This window comes from Erinaceus europaeus, chromosome 12, assembly GCF_950295315.1.
Source record: "Erinaceus europaeus chromosome 12, mEriEur2.1, whole genome shotgun sequence".
Taxonomy (NCBI): Eukaryota; Metazoa; Chordata; class Mammalia; order Eulipotyphla; family Erinaceidae; genus Erinaceus; species Erinaceus europaeus.
The window spans coordinates 40196739-40221496 of NC_080173.1; the positions used below are offsets into that span (position 1 = coordinate 40196739).

The window sequence follows — 24758 nt, forward strand, 5'->3', positions numbered from 1 at the left end:
ACAAGCGGTGAAGCAGGTCTGCAGGTGTCTATCTTTCTCTCCTCCTCTCTGTCTTCCCCTCCTCTCTCCATTTCTCTCTGTCCTATCCAACAACGACGGCAGTAACAATAATAACTACAACAATAAAACAACAAGGGCAACAAAAAGGAATAAATAAATAAAATAAAATATTTTTTTAAAAAAGCTTCTTCACAGCAAAAGAAACCACTACCCTAACCAAGAAACCCCTCACAGAATGGGAGAAGATCTTTATATGCCATACATCAGATAAGAGTTTAATAACCAACATATATAAAGAGCTTGCCAGACTCAACAACAAGACAACAAATAACCCCATCCAAAAATGGGGGGAGGACTTGGACAGAATATTCACCACAGAAGAGATCCAAAAGGCTGAGAAACACATGAAAAAATGCTCCAAGTCTCTGATTGTCAGAGAAATGCAAATAAAGACAACAATGAGATATCACTTCACTCTTGTGAGAATGTCATACATCAGAAAAGGTAACAGCAGCAAATGCTGGAGAGGGTGTGGGGTCAAAGGAACCCTCCTGCACTGCTGGTGGGAATGTCAATTGGTCCAACCTCTGTGGAGAACAGTCTGGAGAACTCTCAGAAGGCTAGAAATGAACCTACCTTATGACCCTGCAATTCCTCTCCTGGGGATATATCCTAAGGAACCTAACACATCCATCCAAAAAGATCTGTGTACACTTATGTTCTTGGCAGCATAATTTGTAATAGCCAAAACCTGGAAGCAACCCAGGTGTCCAACAACAGATGAGTGGCTGAGCAAGTTGTGGTATATATACACAATGGAATACTACTCAGCTATAAAAAATGGTGACTTCACTGTTTTCAGCCGATCTTGGATGGACCTTGAAAAAATGATGTTGAGTGAAATAAGTCAGAAACAGAAGGATGAATATGGGATGATCTCACTCACAGGCAGAAGTTGAAAAACAAGATCAGAAAAGAAAACAGAAGTAGAACCTGAAATGGAATTGACATATTGCACCAAAGTAAAAGACTCTGGGGTGGGTGGGTGGGGAGAATACAGGTCCATTAAGGATGATAAATGACATAGTGGGGGGTTTATTGTTAAATGGGAAACTGGGGAATGTTATGCATGTACAAACTATTGTATTTACTGTTGAATGTAAAACATTAATTTCCCAATAAAGAAATAAATTATAAAAAAAATAATAATTAAAAAAAAGAAAAAATACACTGAACGGCCTGGGAGGAAGCCCAATGGGTAAAGCACTGGAATTTCAAGCAGCAGGCCCTGAGTTTAATCCCCAGCATTGCATCGTATGTTATGCTCCACGCCCTTTAGTAAAAGAGAACGTCCTGTGACCTTCAGAAGTATTGATGATAGATGGAGGCAGGGGAGGCAGGAGGACTCCCTCGATTAAAAGGTGTTAAATATAACAGCAAGGTGGAGACCCGGCTTGGATTCTACTTGAAGATTTAAATTTTTTCCACCAGGGTTATTGTTGGGGTTCAGTGCCTGAATGAGGACTCCATTGTTCCTAGCAAGTTTTTTTTTTTTTTTTAATTTTCCTGGATGTGATTATGCAGAAGCATGTCTTTTTTTTTTTTCTCTCCAGGATGGCTGCACTATGAATCCACCATCCGGGCAGTCATTTTTTCCATTTTATTGGATAGGACAGAAATTGAGATGGGAGGGGAGATAGAGCAGGAGAGAGAAAGCTAGACACCTGCAGACCTGCTGCCCTACTTGTGCCCTACTCCCTGCAGGTGGGGAGCAAGCACTCAAACCCAGATTCTCCTGTGGGTCCTTGGTGCTTCGTACTATGTACACTTAACCGGGTGCGCCACCACCCAGCCCCCTATGTCTTTTATTACTATTATTACTATTACATATGAGAGAGAGTTTCATATGCAACATAGAGAACAGAGAGAAGCAAGAGCATTACTATGGTACATGGAGTACCAGGGACTGAACAGGCAACTCCAGACTTGCAAGTCTCACTTGCTTTGCCATGTAGATGACCCAGGTTCCAGCCTCCACACACTTGTGTGGGGGGGCGTGGAGGGTATAGGCATCAGTGCTGTGGTTCTCTCTGTCTCTCTCTGTCTGAAGTCAGCCTGGAATGTGAAGACAAAACAAAACAAAAAAGAATACTCAGGGATGAGTGGTGGCACAGTTACTAGAGTATATTTTACAATGATAAAAAATTGGTTTCAAGCCCCCAGACCCCACCTGCATGGGGAAACTTCACAAGTGGTGGAAAGTACTGCAGATGTCTCTCCTTTCCATCTGTGTGTGTGTGTGTGTGTGTGTGTGTGTGAGTGTGTGTGTGTGTATTTCACTCTCCCATCTCTTATCCTCTATCTAGAGGGGAGAAAATAGCTGTTAGGAATGGTGGAGCTGTACAGGCATCAAGTCCCAGAGGTAATCCTCTGGGAATTGTGGCAAAAATACTAATAAACTGTTAAGGTGATACATTTTATATTACATACATTTTACCGCAACTAAAAAAAGACTACACATAATGGAACAAAGTAATTTGTATCTCCCTCTGTCTCTTTCTAGCTGAAAATTTGACCCAGAGCAGTGAAATCCTGCATGTGTGTGCCTAAGACACACACACACACACACACAAACACACACACACACACACACACACACACACACACACACACACACACACACACACACACGGCCATTCCATCTTTTTAGCTGCCAAAGTCACAAATGTCAGCATTCCCCTGGATAGAGGTGCTCTTGCTGATAAGTCCTGTCTGCCACAGGTTTTACAATGGCGTCTTCACTGCTCTCCCTCGACTGGTGGCTTGCTCCTCTTGAAGTCCTTTAGCTCCATATCATCTACACCCAAGTCTGATGGCAGCCCTCCTCTACACACATTTTATTTATTTATTACACACATCTTTTTTTTTAAAAAAGATTTTATTTAGTGATTGATGAGAAAGATAGGAGAGAGAGAAAGAACCAGACATCACCCTGGTACATGTGCTGCTGGGGATCGAACTCAAGACCTCATGCTTTAAGAGTCCATTGCTTTTTATCCATTGCGCCACTTCCCAGACCACTACACACATCTTCTAGTTACAACTCTCTTGAAGTAAGAACCCCTTTCACTGGGTAGAGGGTAGATAGCATAATGGAAATGCAAACAGACTCTCATGCCTGAGGCTCCAAAGTCCCAGGTTCAATCCCCCACACTACCATAAGCTGAACAGTGCTCTGGTTAAAAATAAATAAATAGTGGTCCAGGAGGTGGCGCAGTGGTAAAGCTTTAGACTCTCAAGCATGAAGTTTCGAGTTTGATCCCCAGCAGCACATGTGCCAGAGTGATGTCTGGTTCTTTCTCTCTCCTGTCTTTCTCATAAATAAAGAAAATCTTTTAAAAATAAATAAATAAATATAAAAAAATTAAAGAACCCCTTTCACTGAGGTCAGGTGGTGGCACACTTGGTTAAGTGCACACATTACAGTGTGCAAGGACCCAGGTTCAAGTCCCTGGTCCCCCCCTGCAGGGGGAAAACTGCATGAGTGGTGAAGTAGGGCTGCAGGTGCCTCTCTGTATCTCTCCTCTATCTCTTCCTCCCCTCTCAAATTTCCCTCTGTCTATAATAATATATAAATGAATAAATAAATAAACATTTAAAAAAAGAACCCCAGGGGTTGGGTGGTAGTGCAGTGGGTTAAGCGCAAGGACCAGTGTAAGGATCCTGGTTTGATCCCTCAGCTCCCCACCTGCAAGGGAGTCGCTTCACAGGTGATGAAGCAGGTCTCCAGATGTATATCTCTCCCCCTCTCTGTTATCCCCTCTTCTTTCCATTTCTCTGTGTCCTATCCAACAATGACGACATCAGCAACAACAACAATAATAACTACAACAACAATAAAAAACAACAAGGGCAACAAAAGAGAAAATAAATAATAATAATAATAATAAGTTAGAAAAAAACCAAAAACCTGTGGTATGGGAGGTGGTGCAGTGGAAAAAGCACTGGACTCTCAAGCATGAGGTCCTGAGTTCAATCCCCGGCAGCACATGTACCAGGGTGGTGCCTGGTTCTTTCTCCTATGTTTTCCATTAATAAATAAATAAAATCTTTAATAATAATAAAAAAACTTTTCCTTTCCTCTGCCTCTCCCTCCCCCCCTTTTTTTGTTTGCCATCAGGTTTATCTCTGGGATTCATGTTCTCAGAGGATTTTAAGGTAAAAGGTAAGAGAAAGGGAGAGGAGAACTACTTCAACACTGCTCTACCACTGGTGAAGCTGAAGCTTTTCTCCCTGCAGGTGTTCTCATGTAAAGGCTGAAGATTTAAACTCAAGTCATATTCCCCCTCTCCCAATTTTTTAAACATTAGTTAACCTTATAGGGTAGAAAGAAATTGAGAGGGAAGAGAGATGGAGTGGGAGAGAGACAGAGACACCTGCTGCACTACTTCATTGCTTGTGAATCTTTCTCCCTGTAGGTGGGGACTAGGATTTTGAACCCAGGTACTTGCACATGGTAACATGTAAACTTAACTAGTTGCTACCACCCACCCCATCCCCTTAAGATTTATCTATGAATATGAGAGGAGCAGAGAAAGTAAGAGAAAGAGAACCAGAGCATTGCTCTGGCACATGTTATGCTGGGGGTCGAACTCTGGACTTTATGCTTTTAAGTCCAAAGCAATAGCCACTGGGCCATCTTCCAAGCCACAACTCGAGTCCTCTTACATGGTAACATGCACACTCTACTGGGTGAGCCACCTTTCACCCTTTGGGACAGATCTTTATGACAATAAGCAGCAAGGTCCCCAATCTCCTTGGCACCTCTGCCCTCCCTCATTTTCTCTTCTTACTCTGGCACCAGTGGTCCATTCCCCAGGACCTCTGTGCTGTGTTCCCTCTGCTGAAACATTGCTTACTCTAGGACATTGTTTTCTGCTAATATCACATCCCATCTTAGATGAATTTTGCAGAGCACAGCCTTAATCACTGCTCTGAGTCACTTTTTTTTTTATTCAGAGAAACAAGAGAGGAAAAATACCACACCACTTCCTCCAGTGCCATAGCACCTTCTCTGTGGTGCCAGGGTTTAAACCCAGCTGGTGCACATTTCAAGGCATCTACCACTATGTGGTGAGCTTTCTCTCTAAATCCATGTGAGTTATGTCTGCTGTTAGCTCTCTCCAAGAGAACATTGGCCATTCTTGTTTTGTTTTTCACTGTTTAGCTTTGGTGTATGCACATGGTGCTGGGGATTGAACCTGGGACCTGGGAGCTTCAAACATGAGAGTCTGTAGGTATAACAACTATGTTATCTCCCCAGCCCTCTTGGCTCTTTTGTTATGTACAAATGCATCCCAAGAGCATAGAACAGCAGCTAGTATAAAGTGCTCAAGAGTATTTGCTCAGTGAATGAAAGTCCTAATGGACTTGTGCACAGACCATGAAAGAAACAGATGCAGCCTTTCTTTCTTTCCTTCCTTCCTTCCCTTTCTTTTTGCCACCAGGGTTATTGCTGGCACTCAGTGCCTGCACAACTCCACTGCTCCTGACATATATATATATATTCTTTTAGAGGGTGAGAAGTGGAGAGACAGGAAAAGAGAACAAAAGAGGAGAGGTACCACTCTACCACTCATGGAGTTCCCACTCCACCCCCCACCAAGTGCTCCCATGTGGTGGTTTGGGGCTCTAACCCAGGTTACCTGGGTCCTTGCACATGATGTTTGCACTCTACCACGTAAGCCAGATCCTCCCTTCTCCACTCTAAGCATTTATTTAATTTATTTATTTATGTATTTATTTTCTCACATCTGTGAAGCACTACTCGGTGATGGTGCTGTGGATTGAATCTGGAACTCCAGATTTTCAAGCATGAATTTTTTTTCTTTCTTTCTTTTTCTTTTCTTTTCTTTTTTTTGCACAGAATCGTTATGCACCCTTGAAAGCTGATATTAATTTCTGCTTGTTGGTTTCTCACTTCACTGAGTATACACATTCTGTTATATGGGTAACTTAAAAACAAGCTAAAGGGCAGTGAATATAGAGTATTGACCTCTCAAGTATGAGGTCCATGGGTTTGATCCCCAGCAATGTACCAGTGATGCTCTGCTTCTCTCATTGAAACCTTTTTTTTTTTTGCCTATAGGAATGAGTCCCAGCTTCCTGAGCAAGGAAACAGGTTTATTTCTGCTTCACTTGCAACCTCTGGAATGAGAGGTTATTTATTTTTCCCTTTTGTTGCCTTTGTTTTTTATTGTTATTGTAGTTATTGTTGTTGTTATTAATGTCGTTGTTGTTAGATAGGACAGAGAGAAATGGAGGAGAGGAGGGGAAGACAGAGAAGGGGAAAGATAGACACCTGCAGACCTGCTTCACCACCTGTGAAGCAACTCCCCTGCAAGTGGGGAGCCAGGGGCTCGAACTGGGATCCTTAACCGATCCCCACACTTTGCGCCACGTGCGCTTAACCCGCTGTGCTACCGCCTGACTGCCTCCTGAAGAATTTTTAATGTGCAGCATGTTCTCAGGAGCTTCTCTAGGAATCCTCCAACAATGCTTTGGTGCAGGTGGAAGAGGTGTCTTGCTTCACCTTACAGGTGAGGAGATCTGGTCAGTTTTTAGTGAGTGAACAGGAAGTCATATCAGGATTAAGAACAGAGGTAGGAGAATCTGTGTAATGTCTACTTCCACCCCACCACACACATACCACACAACCCCTTGCCAGTGACTTTGCTGGTGGTGTCTTCAGCTATAGGAGAACAGCATCATATGCCATCTTAGGAGAAAAAAGTTGGCTATCATTGTTTAAACCACGTAAGATGACAGTCAGCAGCAAGGGAAGTGATGCAAAGGACTTTCAAGCATGAGCTCCTGAGTTCAATCCTCTGCTTCTCACAAATAAACCTTTAAGAAAAATGACCAGATGATACTCTGCACACACAGGGGGACTTGACCCTGATGCTGGTGTGAGTTTCCTGTGCATTCAGTCTGCTTAAAGCTTCAAATTTGTCAAAGTTCTAAACAGTTCTAGAAATTCAGATGGTGACTCCAGCTGTGCTCCCTGGCAGTGCCCAGGGAGGTAGTGTTTGAAACCAACACTGGAGTGAGAGCCAGTGAGTGCAGGCAGCAGTCAGGGTAGCTTCTCACGGTCAAGTGCAATGGATTGGGTGAAGATCTTCAGTCACAGGGTGTAGGAACACCAAGGGCAGAGCAGCTGCCCACACCTGGGACTGCAGTGGTGGTGGTGGGGCTCAGCATGTTCTCCAAGGACCAGGCCTGGCATGGAGGTGGCCTGAAGCCTGTGCCTGTCCACACCACTGGTGCCAGCAGCACCAGTCTGTGAAGCAGTTGGTAAAGTGTTTTATTTCCTTTTTGCCATCAGGATAATCACTGGGGCTTGATGATTACACAACTCCACTGCTCCCAGAGTTCTTCCCCCACCACCTCCTTTGATAGATACCTGAAGTATTATGCATAAAATGTCCCCCTATGTGGCTCAGGAGGTGGCACAGTGGATAAAGCACTGACTCTCAAGCATGAAGACCTGAGTTTAATCCCTGGCAGCATATGTATCAGAGTGATGTCTGGTTCTTTCTCTCTTCCTTTCTCATGAATAAATAAAATAAAGTTCCCCTCTGCAGGTAAAGACCAGGGACTTGAATCTGAGTCCTCAAGCATGGTAATTTGGGCACTCTACCAGATGTGCCACCACCTAGCCCTGTGTATTTTTATTTTTTTATTTATTCCCTTTTTGTTGCCCTTATTGTTGTAGTTATTCTTGTTGTTGTTGTTGGATAGGACAGAGAGAAATGGAGAGAGGAGGGGAAGACAGAGAGGAGGAAAGACAGACACCTGCAGACCTGCTTCACTGCTTGTGAAGTGACTCTCCCTGCAGGTGGGAGTGACTGTGTATTTTTAACTGTGCCAGAAAATGAACCAAGGGCCCCTTTTTGTGATACCGGTGAGCAGTCTCCTTGGCCCAATTTTAATCTATATTTGGGGGAGGGGAGCAGGAGAGAAAAGGGATGAGACAGAGAAGGAAAGATACCTATGTACCATGTCACTATCCCAAGTTCCACTGGTGCCAGGGTCTCTCATGCACCATAAAGATGCACTGTACCCACTAAGCTATCTTCTGACCCATGTGATTCTAAAAAAGATTTAATCTATTTTTTATTTTTAGAGAGACAAAGGATTCTATTTTTTGCTTCCAGGATTATTGCTGGGGCTCGGTGCCTGCACTACAAATCCATTGCTCCTGCAGGCTATTTTTCCCATTTTGTTGCCCATGTTGTTGTGCTTGTAGTAGTTGTTATTGTTGTCATAGCTGTTATTATTGGATAGGACAGAGAGAAATGGAGAGAGGAGGGGAAGACAGAGAGGAGGAAAGATAGATACCTGCAGACCTGCTTCACCGCTTGCAAAGCGACCTCCTGCAGGTGGGGATCCGGGGGCTAGAATCGGGATCCTTACGACGGCCTTTGCGTTTTGAGCCATAAGCGCTTAACCCGCATTAACACTCAACTCTTAGAAGCTTCTTTTCAATAGTGTGGGCTGGGCTAGAACCTGAATTGCACACATAGCAAAGCAGCTCTCTATCCAAGTGAGCTATTTTGCAGGGCTTGATTTTAATGGCAGAGATAGAGAACCAGAGCTTCACTGTGGCATGTGATGTTGGGGATCAAACGCAAGACCTCATGCTTGAGAGCCCACATGCTTGAGAGTTCAGTGTTCTATCCCCCAGGCTGCTTCCCTCCACACATCCCTTTCCTGGTCACCCCAATGCAACAGATTTTATTTAGAAAGGAACAAACTCACTGCTTAAATACCTTTATTATTTTAAAAAAATTATTTGGACATTGATAGCTCTGTAAAATACTTCTCCCATCCCAAGCCCTCCAACCCTTCCCACATGTCCTCCCTCTTAAACAAAAAAGAAAAAAAAAGTCACACTCAGCATCCACTCAAATATAATTTTTTAAAAACATGAAGTCTCAAAATTAAATATCTTTGTTCCAGAACTCGTTAGTAATTTTTAAACCACAATGCAACAGACTTAATGGCATTTCTTTTAAAAGATAAAAAAATTAGCTTATCAAACTATTTTATGAGGAAAATAAATCAATTCAAGGCCATAGAAATAGAAATTCCCTGTTTCTGAAAAGCAAATAGATATTGGAAAGCCTCACTGTTCCCCTAGAGTTTATGACTTCAATACTCTATTCAATGTCGGGCATTGCTTAGTAAATTTTGGACTTCAGCTGGGCTGCTTGAAAGTCTGATGCTGGGTGAATAGGAAGGGACAACTTCAACAGAGAAAAGGGAGGGAGGGAGGGAGAGAGGGAGAGGAGAGGCTGGCGCTACAGAATGGAAGCTTTCTGAGCAGTGGAGTAAGAAAACAGCCCTATCCCTGGGACTCTACCTGTCATGGCAGGTTTTTATTTTTGGGTGATGGAAGACGGTAGAAAAATCTGTGCTAATTTCTCAATGATGAATACCAGTGTCAACCAAAAATATTGCACATAGTACCAGAGGTGTGTAAACCAATAAGAAGGTTCAGGAAGGAGGACCCCCGGCACTTCTTCCAGAACCGAAGAGGAAGGAGAGGAGTCAATGCCAACCATTCAGGAGTCACTATGAGGAGGTGGGAAGGGATCCATCCCTTTCTGATCCTTGGTGGTCAGATCATCACACAGGTGAGATTTTAGCACAGATGTGTCCAAAAGGTGAAATGAAGCTATTAATCCATTTCCTCCTGGTACAAGGGGAGGAGCATGCCTTTACCTCACTAAAAGAAGAAACACTACGACAACCTGCCCCTACTTCCCCAGACTCACACCTCTAAGAGCTGCACAGATGAAAACCACCCAGCTCTAGGGTGTGACTCTCCTCCATTTGCCATTTACATCATGGGAGTTTTTGGAAGGCAACCCCATCAGCTGACTTGATACCACAGCAGGCACAGTCTCCTGGCTAAAGGGCCACCAGCTGTGTGTCACCAGTGCCAGCCAGCTTGTCTTTGAGGTTTCAAAATCAAAAAGCCTGTTTGATTCATCTGATGTCACCAGGACTGCTCCCCAGAATTCAAAGGCCCTGGCCCTTCTAGAAAGCTTCGCTACTCCTCTGATAAAGCCTTAGGAACAACCACACACCCCAAAGGTCCTGACAGCTCTCCTAAATCCTTCTCTTTTAAGGCTTCCCCGAACATTCACTCTCAGTAATGTACAATACATACATAGTAAAGTCACTTTTTACAGAATGGAAAACCTCTCCATCATGTACCTAAAGTGTATGTGTGTGTGTGTTTTCATACTGCCCTTGGACAAGCCAACTTCCTGCCTGCTTTCAGTCCTATGGGTTAGAATGATCTTTTGTGTTTAAAGCTTTCCTCTCTTGGATTCTGAGCTAAAATTTATAAACCCCCAGCAAATGCCAGTCTCTCTCTCAGAGCTGTGGCCAACTCTGTGGGTTACAGCTGGTGCCAACCTACCAAGCTTCTCTGACATACAAAAACAGAACAACAAAACAAAACGAAACAAAATACACACACACTTTGGCACATGAGCCCCGAGTTATTTAAGCATGTTCTTGTCCTAACCCTCCCCGTCCCAGATTTCAGACCTGCTGTTTCAGAAAAGGGTGGTGCCTTCCACCTGCTGAGACAGCTACAGTAGCACTGCTATTTGAAATAGCAGGAAGAGAGGGCACCAACACTAACTCAACTCCCCCAGACAGTTCTGTCTGGCACGGCCATTTGCGCAACACTGCAAAAACTTGTACCAGGATAACTCACCATGAACTTCCGCTGGCTGGTTAAATATACATTTCCATAGAGATATAGGTAAAAAATTACTAAGTCAACATTAGCTGTTTTCAATGTGAAAACACTAAAAGGTAATTCTGAATAATTTGTGCATTTGCCCTAGGGTCCTCCCTCGAGGGACCATAAAAATAATTTTTGTAATAAAAAAATCTTTTTTTTTCTTTTAAAGTTTAGTATTGCCCTCAAGTTCAAAAGTTTGGAGCAGAACATGCTGAATGGGCAGGATTGGCATCTCCTCCTGCCAAGGATCTTGGAAACCTCAAAGGTAGAGATCCCTGTTGGCTGGCCCAGGGCACCTGCAGGGCGGGCCAGCCTGGCATCAGTGCTACAGGGCTGAGCTGCGAGGGTCTGCCTCTGGCTGTTGCTGTGCACAGAGCCCGGGTCTCAGCCATCTCTCAAGCTACCAGACTAAGCAGCTGGAGGTTGAGGGATGATGTGGGAGCACCAAGGCTGAGGAGGAAGGGGCTGAAGGAAGGACTGGGTGTGAGGGTGTAGCAGAGGTGAGTTGTGCAGGAGGGAAAGTGCAATTAAGGTAGCTTAGAGCAGATGGAGACCCTCTGCCATAGGGAGGCTGGGATGGAGGGAGGCTGGAGCCATGCCCACCATCTGCCCCACTGCTTGCTCAGCCATGCTCCTTGGAGTCCGTGGGTCAACATTCATGCTTTCAGATGCGGGTCTGCTTATGAAGAAACAGGAACACACGCTCTCCTGCTTCTGGCGGGACACAACTTTCTGGGCAAAGTTCTTTTGTTTTTCTGCCAAGTTCAGTTTTATTTAGTTGCTGTCCTGAACCGCTGTCACCGGAACTCATAGATGGGCGCGCTGTGTTCAGGAACATGCGTTAAGTTGAGCGACTGATACCTGCAACAGGGGAGAGAGACAGAAACCCAGGTAACTAGCTAAGTTTCCTGAAGACAGGATAGAGGATGTGAGGAGCAACTAGCCAGTGGGTCCTGTAAACCTGGACTTGGGACCAGAGCACAAGTTTGGTTAATTCATATTTCTTTAGCTGGACCTAGTTTGATATTAATTATCAATACGTGTTTATATATTGCTATAGCTTGATGACTGCACTACTCCTGGTAACCATTAAAAAAATTTTTTTGTATTATCTTTATTTACTGGACAGTCAGAAATTGAGAGGGCAGAGGATTATAGAGAGGAAGAGAGACAGAGAGACACCTTTAACACTGCTTCACCACTTGAAAAGCTTTCCCCCTGCAGGTGGGGGCCAGGGGCTTGAACCCGGGTCCTTGTGCATTATAACATGTGCGCTCAACCAGGTGCACCACCACCTAGCCCCCCTGGTAACCATTTTACCCCCCACACACTGTTTTTGTTAATAGAACAACAGAGATAGAGAGGGAGAGGGAGACAGGAAGAGCGGTTTTACTCTACTACTTGTGAAGCTTTCTCCCTTCAGGAGGGGACTAGGGACTTGAAACTGGGTCCTCCTGCATGATTATGTGTGAGCTTTACACCTCTTGGTTTTGTTTATTTTCTCCTTGATTAGCCCCCCCTCCCCCAACAATACACAAGGCAAGCTACTGACAGGCCTGCTGCTCTGTGAAGCAATTACACCATGTCTCACAAATCAAGAGCCTGTGTGAGTTCTTGAAGCCACCCTCCCCTGCTGCTCCTAGGGCTTGCTCTGACTCCCAGTGTGATCTGGGCAACTAGTCCTGTTTGGGTGGTAATAGCCTCAAAGCTACAGGCACATCCCAGTTCTCTCGAAAGCTGATGAGAACAGGGAAAAGGGTACTTTACAACCATCCTAATCTGCATTTTACCACACAAGCCCATTTTCTTTCTTTCTGAGAGGGCTACTATTACTTTGAGAATAACTTTTTCAGGTAGAGAGAGATAATGACAGAGGGAGAGGGAAAGACACCACAGCACCAAAGCTTCTTCCAGTGCAGTAGCAGCTGGACTCAAACCTAGGATGCACCCATGGCAAAACAGATGTCTAGCCAGTTGAGTTACCTTGTTGGCACACACCACCCCCCTCATTTATTTATTTAGAGAGGAGGAAGAGAGAGGAAAGATAATACAGCAGTATTACAATACCCATGGGGCTTCCCTGGTGTTATCTATGATGCTCCCAGAGTGCGTGGGGTTTTAACCCTGGACTCCATGCATGGGAGAACTCTCTCCCAGTCCCCGAGGTGCTTGTGAAATGAACACACAGTCCAGCAACCCCACTCTCAATGGAAATAAAAACATGGAACTCAGCATCCTGGGAGGTGGTACAGAAGTGAGATTGCTAGACTTACAAGCATAAGCCCAAGTTCCAACTCCAGCATCACTTGTGCCAGAGTGATGCTCTTGTTTTCTCTTTTCTCTCTCTGCCTCCAGGGTTACTGCTGGGGCTTGGTGCCTGCAATATGAATCCACTGCTCCTGGAGGCCTTTTTTTTTTTTTTGCACACCAGTCTGTAATTTTTAAAAAAGTATTTATTTATTTATTCCCTTTTGTTGCCCTTGTTATTTTATTGTTGTAGTTATTATTGTTATTGATGTCATCATTATTGGATAGGACAGAGAGAAATGGAGAGAGGAGGGGAAGACAGAGAGGGGAGAGAAAGATAGACACCTGCAGACCTGCTTCACCCCTTGTGAAGCGACTCCCCTGCAGGTGGGGAGCCAGGGGCTCAAACGGGGATCCTTTCGCCAGTCCTTGCACTTTGTACCAGCTGCATGTAATCCGCTGCGCTACCGCCCGACTGCCGTTGCCCTTGTTTTATCGTTATGGTTATTATTGTTTTTTTAAAAATATTTTATTTATTTATTTTCTCTTTTGTTGTCCTTGTTGTTTTTCATTGTTGTTGTAGTTATTATTGTTATTGATGTTGTCATTGTTAGATAGGACAGAGAGAAATGGAGAGAGGAAAGGAAGACAGAGAGGGGCAGAGAAAGATAGACACCTGCAGACCTGCTTCACCACCTGTGAAGCAACTCCCCTGCAGGTGGGGAGCCGGGGGCTCGAACCAGGATTCTTATGCCGACCTTGTGCTTTGCGCCACTTGCACTTAACCCGCTGAGCTACAGCCCGACTCCCGGTTATTATTGTTTTTAAAAAAATATTTATTTATTTATTCCCTTTTGTCGCCCTTGTTGTTTATCATTGTTGTAGTTATTGATGCTGTTGGACAGGACAGAGAAATGGAGAGAGGAGGGGAAGGCAGAGGGGGGGAGAGAAAGAGAGACACCTGCAGACCTGCTTCACCGCCTGTGAAGCGACACCCCTGCAGGTGGGAAGCCGGGGGTTTGAACCAGGATCCTTACGCTGGTCCTTGCACTTTGCGCCACGTGTGCGTAACCCGCTGCGCTACCATCCAACTCCCGGTTATTATTGTTTTTATTGATGTCATTGTTGTTGGATAGGACAGAGAGTAATAGAGAGGGGAGGGGAATATGGAGAGGGGGAGAGAAAGATAGACACCTGCAGACTTGCTTCATCGCTTGTGAAGCGACCCTCCCTGCGGGTGGGGAGCCAGGGACTCTTATCGGGAGCCCTGTGTCAGTCCTTGTGCTTTGCGTCATGTGCACTTAACCCACTGCGCTACGCCGACTCCCTACTGCCACTTTTTTAAGGCATCAGACTAACCAAAGGTCAAACCCTATATAAACTATCTGATCCCCTCTCTGAAGGTAGAAACTGTTTCCTTTCACACCTTCACATTTAGGCGACTTGTAAGTGACACTACCCTTGATTGACTCATTCCTTGTTTAGTGACAATCAATGACATCTGCAGATAAATGCAGCCTCAGCTCCCAGAGCCACCAGCTTATATTCTCAGTATTATTCTGTCTTCAAATGAGTATAGGAAAGCTTTTACTGTATCCTTCTTTAAATGACAGCTTAATTGAGAACTGAATCATACACTAGACAAGTCACTGCAGAGAGCAGCCATCACCACAGTCAGCTTTAGATTCACAATCCCCACAAAATTTTCATCACCACAAGAAAAAGACCTGCACCATGGTCTGGGAGGTGGTGGGTGCAGTGGATAAAGTGTTGGATTCTCTAACATCAGGTCCTGAGTTCAGTCCCTGGAAGCACCTGTATAAGAGTGATGCCTGCTTCTTTCTCTGTCTCTTCTTATCTTTCGTATCCAAATATTTACGAAAAAAAGAAAAAGGCCTGGGGAACAAGTGGTGGCACACCTGATTAAGCACACGTTACAGTGCACAAGGACCCAGATTCAAGCTCCTGGTCCCCACCTGCAGGAGGACAGCTTCACAAGTGATGAAGCAGGACTGCGGGCCTCTCTCACTTTCTATCTCTCCACCCCCCTCAATTTTTCTCTCTGCCCAAGAAAGAAAGAAGGAGGAAGGAAGGAAGAGGTCTTCACCTCTTAGCCTTCTTCACAACTTTCCAAGGCAACTGTTGGTTAATTTTATTCATGTGTAGACCAGCCTGTGTTGAGTAGTTAGTGTGAGTGGGATTCCACTTTACATTGCTGCCTGGCTTCTTTCCACTTGGCCCAATGCTTTGAAGGTTCCCCATGTAGTAGCATATGTCAATACTTGATTCTCATTGCTAAATTTTCTATCATAAAATTTTATGATAGAAAATAGAACCCATTTTATTTCCCACTTTCCAACTGATGGACACTTTGGTTGTTTCCACCTTTTGGCTGTTATGAATAATATTTTAAACATGGGTGTCTGGGGAGTCAGGCGGTAGTGCAGCGGGTTAAGCGCACGTGGTGCAAAGTGCAAAGACCGGCGTAAGGATCCCGGTTCAAGCCCCCAGCTCCCCACCTGCAGGGGAGTTGCTTCACAAGCTGTGAAGCAGGTCTGCAGGTGTCTATCTTTCTTTCCCCCCCTCTGTATTCTCCTCCTCTCTCCATTTCTCTCTGTCTTATCCAACAATGATGACATCATCAACAACAATATCTACAACAAGGGCAACAAAAGGGAAAATAAATAATAATAAAAATAATAATAAAATAAAATATAAACATGTCTGTTTTGCATTCTATGGATCGCTTTTTAGTCTTTTTTTTTTTTTTCTCCCCTGGAGCTGTGAACCACCGGCTTCTGGTGAGGACAGGTTTTGAACCTAAAGCTCTGTCTGCCTCAGAGTCCACAGGCAGAGCCACTAAAACAGCTTGGCACTCTGCATGGATAGCTTTTTAAAGACTTTATTTATGAAGGATAGAAAGTGAGGAGGACCAGGCTAAGTGCACATAGTATATGAAGTGCAAGGACCCACCCACACAAGGGTCCCAATCTGAGCCCCCTGCTCCCCGCCCCCCGTAGGGGGGTCGTTTCACAAGAGGTGAAGCAGGCCCTCAGGTTTCTATCTTTCTCTCCCCCTCTCTATTTTCCTGGCCCTTCTCAACTTCTCTCTGTCTTACCTTATTAAAAAAAAAACATTTGCATTGGTCCTGTTGGCCACCTCCTGCAGGGTGGCAGGCACACTGCAGTCCCTGATGCAGGCCACAGTGCCTGCCACCCCGGAACCACCAGCGCTGGATGTGAAGCAGCCTTTCCTGTACTAGGAGTCGCTGAATGGCCAGGCCACAGCCCGACCTTTGGTTGCCTCTGTGGGCCTCAATGACCCTGCTTCTGTTCAGTATTCTCATACAGACATCAGAGTGCCTGACTTCTCTGACTATCATTGTGCTAAAGGGTTAGTACAAAATCTTCAAATGACAGCAGTAAATAAAGCAAGAAAAGGTTTTTCCTATTTGGTAACTACAACAACTACAGTGGGTGTTGCATATGCTGCCAAGAATTTTGTCTCCCAGTTTCTTTCCAGCATGAGTGCTTCTGCTGATGTGCTAGCTTTGTCAAAAATTGAAATCGTTATCCAATATTCCAGAAGGCAAATACACAGCTTTCAAATGGAGAGGCAAACCCCTGTCTGTGCACCATAGAACCCAGAAGGAAATTGACCAAGAAGCTGCAGTTGAAGTGTCCCATGACTTAGATCGAGTAAAGAAGCCTGAATGGGTTATCCTGATAGGTGTTTGCACTCATCTTGGTTGTGTACCCATTGCAAATGCAGGAGATTTTGGTGGCTATTACTGCCTTTGCTATGGGTCACACTATGATACATCTGGCAGAATCAGGAAGGGGCCTGCACCGCTCAGCCTTGAAGTTGCCTCATATGAATTCACCAGTGATGATTTAGTTATTGTTGGTTAGAGACATGGACTCAAGTCATAGGCTTCTTTCAGATTTCATGTCACCTCAGAAAAGTTGAGAGCAAGTCTTTCCTACTTCAAGTTGATTGGTGTGAAATATTTACAATTGCTAATAATGTATTTGCAACATTAATGTGAAGCAAGTTGAACTTAATGTTGAATACTTTCACTCATTTAATAAAGCAACTGTTAAACACTGTTAAGCTCAATCAGACTTGAAAGGTAGTATCTTATCATCAATACTCATTAAAAATTACAGACTCCAGATCGCTTTCTCTCCTCTCCTCTCCTCTCCCGGATCAACTAGGAATACCAAAGGAGACCACCCGGACCGAAACAAGACAGGACTAGAATGACCACAGAAACCCAGTAAATCACCCGTGAGTACAATCACGCGTGGCTGGTGACAGAGAGGAGAGAGGGGCCTAAGGAGAGATTAAGTGACTGCTAACAGTTAGACAGTTTGTCAGTGGAGACACCACCTCCAGTCTGCTCCACCAACAAGGGGACAGCTGAAGGGAGGAAAGGACTCCCCAGAGACTCACCAAGTACAACTCTGAGTCTCCATTGCTACTACCCTCAGAATCTGGAGCAGCAACAGGGAGGGACACCAGGGCACAGAGATCTAACCAGGAAACTCAGGAGAAGACCTATACCTCGGTGGCATAGCTGAAGGGCTGTGAAAGTCTCTTTGCATAACCATTGGATTATCTCTGCCACACCCTGCTTTATCTCTTGGTCAGGAGTCATTGATTAAGCCAAGAAGCCTATTGATAGTTTAAAAGCCCTCAGGCTACCATAGCCTACAGGGGAAAAAAAAAAAGGCTTTTACACCACTGAACTCCAACTCAGGGATTGAAAAAACTGTTAACTTATATAAAATGGTTAAAACAACAAGAAAAAATAATGGAGACTCGAACCAGGACAAGAGTCCAGCTAAAAGTCCTCTAGAGGGCGAAGCACAAAACAACGAGTTCAACATCCAAACATTAGCTAAGGAAATAATAACAGGAGTGAGTAAAGAATTTGAAAAAATTGTAATCAGAACTGCAGGAACAACAAATGAGATTATGGAAGAAAATTCTAATAATCTCATGGTTATTAGAGAGCTGAAAGCTGAAATTGCTGAGCTAAGAAGGCAACTAGCTGAACAAGCTAAAACAGTATCAGAGGAGGGCAACAAAATAAATGAACTCCAGAAAGCAGTAGAGGGCAGAGAGAATAGAATCAATGAGGCTGAAGACAGAATTAGCAAGATTGAGGATGAATTAGAGACAACTAAAAAAGAAGTAAGAGATCTCAAAAAGAGATTAAGAGATGCTGAAAACAACAACAGAGTCCTATGGGATGACTTCAAAAGAAACAATATACGCATTATTGGCTTACCAGAGGAAGAAAGAGAAGGGGAGGAAGAAAGCGTTCTCCAGGCCATAATAGCTGAAAATTTCTCTAGTCTAGACAACACCAAAGACATAAAGATTCAAGAAGCCCATAGGGTCCCAAACAGAATTAACCCAGACCTAAAGACACCAAGACATGTCATACTTAGATTGGAAAGGAATAAGGATAAAGAAAGGATCCTCAAGGCTGCAAGAGAAAAACAAAGAGTCACCTACAAAGGAAAACCCATAAGATTAGCAGCAGACTTCTCCATACAAACACTACAGGCCAGAAGAGAATGGCAAGATATCTATCGAGTGCTCAATGAGAAAGGCTTTCAGCCAAGAATACTATATCCTGCTAGATTGTCATTCAGACTAGATGGAAGCATCAAAACCTTCTCAGACAAGCAACAGTTGAAGGAAGCAACCATCACCAAGCCTGCCTTGAAAGAAGTTCTGAAAGGTTTCCTATAAACAACCAGACCACCACAAATAGAACATATATCAGAACACTCTAAAACTCTACAAGAATGGCGTTAAAATATCTTCAATCTTTGATATCAATAAATGTGAATGGCCTGAATTCACCTATTAAAAGACACAGAGTAGGAAGATGGATCAGAAAACACAACCCAACAATATGTTGTCTACAGGAAACTCACCTAACGCAACAAGACAAACACAGACTTAAAGTGAAAGGATGGAAAACTATCATTCAAGCCAATGGCCCACAAAAAAGGGCAGGAACAGCTATTCTCATATCTGACATGATAGACTTTAAAATAGATAAGATTAAAAAAGATAGGAATGGACACTACTTAATGCTCAGAGGATCAGTCAATCAAGAGGACTTAACAATTATTAATATCTATGCACCCAATGAGAAGCCATCTAAATACATCAAACTTCTACTGAAAGAGCTACAGCAATATATTAACAGTAACACAATCATAGTAGGGGACTTCAACACCCCACTCTCTCAACTTGACAGATCATCCAGGAAGAAAATCAGTAAAGACATAAGGGAGCTAAATGAAGAGATAGATAAACTAGAACTATTGGACATTTTCAGAGTCATTCATCCCAAGAAACTGGAATACACATTTTACTCAAATCCACATGGATCATTCTCAAGGATAGACCATATGTTAGGCCACAAAGACAGCATCAGCCTATTCAAGAGCACTGAAATCATCCCAAGCATCTTCTCAGACCACAGTGGAATTAAACTAACACTTAACAATCAACAAAAGATTAGTAACAGTGCCAAAATGTGGAAGCTCAACAGTACACTTCTTAACAACTTCTGGGTCAAAGAGGAAATCAAGGAAGAAATCAAAATGTTTCGAGAGTTCAATGAAAATGAAGACACAAGCTATCAAAATATTTGGGACACAGCTAAAGCAGTCCTAAGAGGGAAGTTCATAGCTATACAAGCACACATTAGGAAACAAGAAAAGGCACAAATAAACAGCCTGATTGCACATCTTAAAGACCTAGAAGAAGAACAACAAAGGAACCCTAAAGCAACCAGAAGCACAGAAATTACTAAAGTTAGGGCAGAAATAAATAACATTGAGAATAGGAAAACCATACAAAAGATCAATGAAAGTAAATGTTGGTTCTTCGAAAGAGTAAACAAAATCGACAAACCTTTAGCCAGACTCACAAAACAAAACAGGGAGAAGACCCAAATAAATCGGATAGTAAATGAAAGAGGAGATATCACAACAGACACTGCAGAAATTCAACATATCATGCGAGGCTTCTATGAACAACTATATGCCACCAAGTTAGAGAACCTGGAAGAAATGAATGATTTCCTAGATACCTACCAACTTCCAAAACTAAGTAAAGAGGAAGTGGATAACATGAACAGGCCCATCACAGCTAATGAAATTGAAACAGTTATCAAAAATCTTCCCAAAAATAAAAGTCCTGGACCAGATGGTTTTACAAATGAATTCTACAAAACTTTCAAAGAAGAACTAATACCTCTACTTTTAAAAGTCTTCCAGAAGATTGAAGACACTGGAACACTCCCTGCCAGCTTCTATGAAGCCAACATCACCCTGATACCAAAAGCAGACAGGGACACAACCAAAAAAGAAAACTACAGACCAATATCTCTGATGAACATAGATGCAAAACTATTGAACAAAATTCTAGCCAACCGGATACAGCAGTATATCAAAAAGATTGTTCATCATGACCAAGTGGGGTTTATCCCAGGCATGCAAGGTTGGTTTAATATACGTAAATCAATCAATGTGATCCACCACATCAACAAAAGCAAGACCAAAAACCACATGGTCATATCAATAGATGCAGAGAAAGCCTTTGACAAAATACAACATCCCTTTATGATCAAAACACTACAAAAAATAGGAATAGATGGAAAATTCCTGAAGATAGTGGAGTCTATATATAGCAAACCTACAGCCAACATCATACTCAATGGTGAAAAACTGGAAGCATTTCCCCTCAGATCAGGTACTAGACAGGGCTGCCCACTATCACCATTACTATTCAACATAGTGTTGGAAGTTCTTGCCATAGCAATCAGGCAGGAGCAAGGAATTAAAGGAATACAGATTGGAAGAGAAGAAGTCAAACTCTCCTTATTTGCAGATGACATGATAGTATACATGGAAAAACCTAAGGAATCTAGCAAGAAGCTTTTGGAAATCATCAGGCAATACAGTAATGTGTCAGGCTATAAAATTAACATTCAAAAGTCAGTGGCATTCCTCTATGCAAACACTAAGTTAGAAGAAATTGAAATCCAGAAATCAGTTCCTTTTTCTATAGCAACAAAAACAATAAAATATCTAGGAATAAACCTAACCAAAGAAGTGAAAGACTTGTATACTGAAAATTATGAGTCACTACTCAAAGAAATTGAAAAAGACACAAAGAAGTGGAAAGATATTCCATGCTCATGGGTTGGAAGAATTAACATCATCAAAATGAATATATTACCCAGAGCCATCTACAAATTTAATGCTATCCCCATCAAGATCCCAAGCACATTTTTTAGGAGAATAGAACAAATGCTACAAATGTTTATCTGGAACCAGAAAAGACCTAGAATTGCCAAAACAATCTTGAGAAAAAAGAACAGAACCGGAGGCATCACACTCCCAGATCTCAAACTGTATTATAGGGCCATTGTCATCAAAACTGCTTGGTACTGGAACATGAACAGACACACTGACCAGTGGAATAGAATTGAGAGCCCAGAAATGAGGCCCCACACGTATGGACATCTAATCTTTGACAAAGGGGCCCAGACTATTACATGGGGAAAGCAGAGTCTCTTCAACAAATGGTGTTGGAAACAATGGGTTGAAACATGCAGAAGAATGAAGCTGAATCACTGTATTTCACCAAATACAAAAGTAAATTCCAAGTGGATCAAGGACTTGGATGTTAGACCACAAACTATCAGATACTTAGAGGAAAATATTGGAAGAACTTTTTTCCGCATAAATTTTAAAGACATTTTCAATGAAACGAATCCAACTACAAGGAAGACTAAGGCAAGTATAAACCTATGGGACTACATCAAATTAAAAAGCTTCTTCACAGCAAAAGAAACCACTACCCAAATCAAGAGACCCCTCACAGAATGGGAGAAGATCTTTACATGCCATACATCAGATAAGAGTTTAATAACCAACATATATAAAGAGCTTACCAGACTCAACAACAAGACAACAAATAACCCCATCCAAAAATGGGGGGAGGAATTGGACAGAATATTCACCACAGAAGAGATACAAAAGGCCGAGAAACACATGAAAAAATGCTCCAAGTCTCTGATTGTCAGAGAAATGCAAATCAAGACAACAATGAGATATCACTTCACTCCTGTGAGAATGTCACACATCAGAAAAGGTAACAGCAGCAAATGCTGGAGAGGGTGTGGGCTCAAAGGAACCCTCCTGCACTGCTGGTGGGAATGTCAATTGATCCAACCTCTGTGGAGAACAGTCTGGAGAACTCTCAGAAGGCTAGAAATGGACCTACCCTATGACCCTGCAATTCCCCTCCTGGGGATATATCCTAAGGAACCCAACACATCCATCCAAAAAGATCTGTGTACACATATGTTCTTGGCAGCACAATTTGTAATAGCCAAAACCTGGAAGCAACCCAGGTGTCCAACAACAGATGAGTGGCTGAGCAAGTTGTGGTATATATACACAATGGAATACTACTCAGCTGTAAAAAATGGTGACTTCACCGTTTTCAGCCGATCTTGGATGGACCTTGAAAAAATCATGTTGAGTGAAATAAGTCAGAAACAGAAGGATGAATATGGGATGATCTCACTCTCAGGCCGAAGTTGAAAAACAAGATTAGAAAAGAAAACACAAGTCGAACCTGAAATGGAATTGGAGTATTACACCAAAGTAAAAGACTCTGGGGTGGGTGGGTAGGTGGGGAGAATACAGGTCCATGAAAAATGATGAATGAAATAGTGGGGGTTGTATTGCTAAATGGGAATCTGGGGAATGTTATGCATGTAAAAAAAAAAAAAAAAAAAAAAAAAAAAAAAATTACAGACTGAGGGAGTTGGGCGGTAGCGCAGTGGGTTAAGCACAGGTGGCGCAAAGTGCAAGGACTGGCGTAAGGATCCTGGTTCAAGCCCCTGGCTCCCCACCTAAAGGGGAGTAGCTTCACAAGCGGTGAAGTAGGTCTGAAGGTGTCTTATCTTTCTCTCCCCTCTCTGTCTTCCCCTCCTCTCTCCATTTCTCTCTCCAATAGCGATGGCATCAATAACAATAATAACTACAACAATAAAACAAGGGCAACAAAAGGGAATAAATATTTTTAAAAAAATTACAGACTGGTGTGCAAAAAAAAAAAAAAAATGGCCTCCAGGAGCAGTGGATTCATATTGCAGGCACCAAGCCCCAGCAATAACCCTGAACCCTGGAGGCAGAAAGAGAGAGAGAGAGAGAGAGAGAGAGAAAACAAGAGCATCACTCTGGCACACACAAAAAAATAGCCTCCAGGAGCAGTGGATTTGCGGTGCAGGCACTGAGCCCCAACAGTCAGCTTGGAGGCAAAAAAAAAAAAAAGTGGCAGTGAGGAGGGCCAGGCAGTAGTGCAGGGGGTTAAGCGCACATGGCACAAAGCCCAAGGACCAGCGTAAGCATGGCTGTCCACCTGCAGGGGGGTCGCTTTACAGCGGTTCTGAAGCAGGTCTGCAGGTATCTATCTTTCTCTTCCCCTCTCTTGATTTCTCTGTCCTATCCAACAACAATGACAGCAGTAACAATAACAATAACAACGACAACAACAATAACAATGGATAAACAAGGGCAACAAGGGAAAAAATAGCCTCCGGGAGGAGTGGATTCGTAGTGCAGGCCCCAGCAATAATCCTGGAGACAAAAAAAAAAAAAAAAAAAAAAAAGTGGCAGTGAGGCTGGAAAGACCATGGAGAGCATGAAAGTCTGTGAGATGGCATTCTGTCCTTCCTCATGGGACAGGACTGTCAACTCACATGGGCCCTGAGTTCACCAGGGGACCAGTGTCTACAGAATGTAAAGGGACATAAAGGGAGAGAGAGGCTGCTGATTGCCAGATCTTATTTTCTAGTTATTGGCTACACTTGGGAGGAACAGGTACACACTGCTGGCAATATGGCACTGCATGACAGCATTTAGCAGTAGGTTTCTTCACCTGGCACTTCATTCTCCATCACCTGGCACTTTATCTGGGCCAGGGATGAGCTCCTACAGGGAACAAATGGTATCATTCAAGAGGGTCTCAGTATGTGGACAAAGCACATAGTCTTTGCAGAGGCATGAGAAGAGATTTCCTTTAGGAATTGGTAAGCCAGGGGAGAGCTGGGTGGCTGGTTCCTGCTCTGGCAAGTGGCCCCTTACCATTCTGAACTCCTATGGTAATAATAGCCCTCGATGGATGCTGCTGACTTCTGGAAGCAGATGTAGTAGAACCCAGCGAAGGAAGCACCACTTATGTCTTTGATTGTGTGGTCTGGCACCAGGAACTGTTCCTACAGAGAGATGGAAGAGGGACAGTGACAGATGGCATGCTATCTCTGCCTCTGGTTCTCCCTGCCAATCTTCAGGGTTTGTGAAGGTCTGTTATCACACCTATGCATCTTGGCTGATCTTCAACAGAATCTATGTGTCATTCAAGTAACCTATAACTTGGGTGGACTATGTCTAGAGCTCATTGCAGGGGCAGCAACTAAAAGCAGTAAGTACCACAGTCCAACACTTCAGTCCCATTCCCTCACTGCCTGCCTGTCTAAGTCCATGAGCAGAAGGGGCTGAGAGAGCTCGTTTTTGCTCCACCCTAGTAACTGTCACCAGGGCTCTGGTTCCTTTTAGAAAACTGGACCACTTTTGTG

General features: G+C 43.4%; 1 protein-coding gene and 1 pseudogene across 2 annotated transcripts in view; one reads left to right on the top strand and one right to left on the bottom strand.

Moving 5' to 3' along the window:
• Window positions 1-8816: 8816 nt before the first annotated feature.
• Window positions 8817-24758, bottom strand: part of GID4 (GID complex subunit 4 homolog) — a 42824-nt gene continuing 26882 nt past the window's right edge. The window contains exons 5-6 of one of the 2 annotated variants that reach the window (XM_007526197.2): window positions 24268-24398; window positions 8817-11686 (exon numbers count right to left, since the gene is read on the bottom strand). In XM_007526197.2, the coding sequence (XP_007526259.1) occupies window positions 11623-11686; window positions 24268-24398 (195 nt within the window). In that variant the 3' untranslated portion in view covers window positions 8817-11622. The remainder of the gene's footprint in view (window positions 11687-24267; window positions 24399-24758) is intronic. The other variant, XM_060203222.1, reaches the window with a different exon arrangement.
• LOC103116328 (cytochrome b-c1 complex subunit Rieske, mitochondrial-like) lies at window positions 16215-17110 on the top strand (annotated as a pseudogene).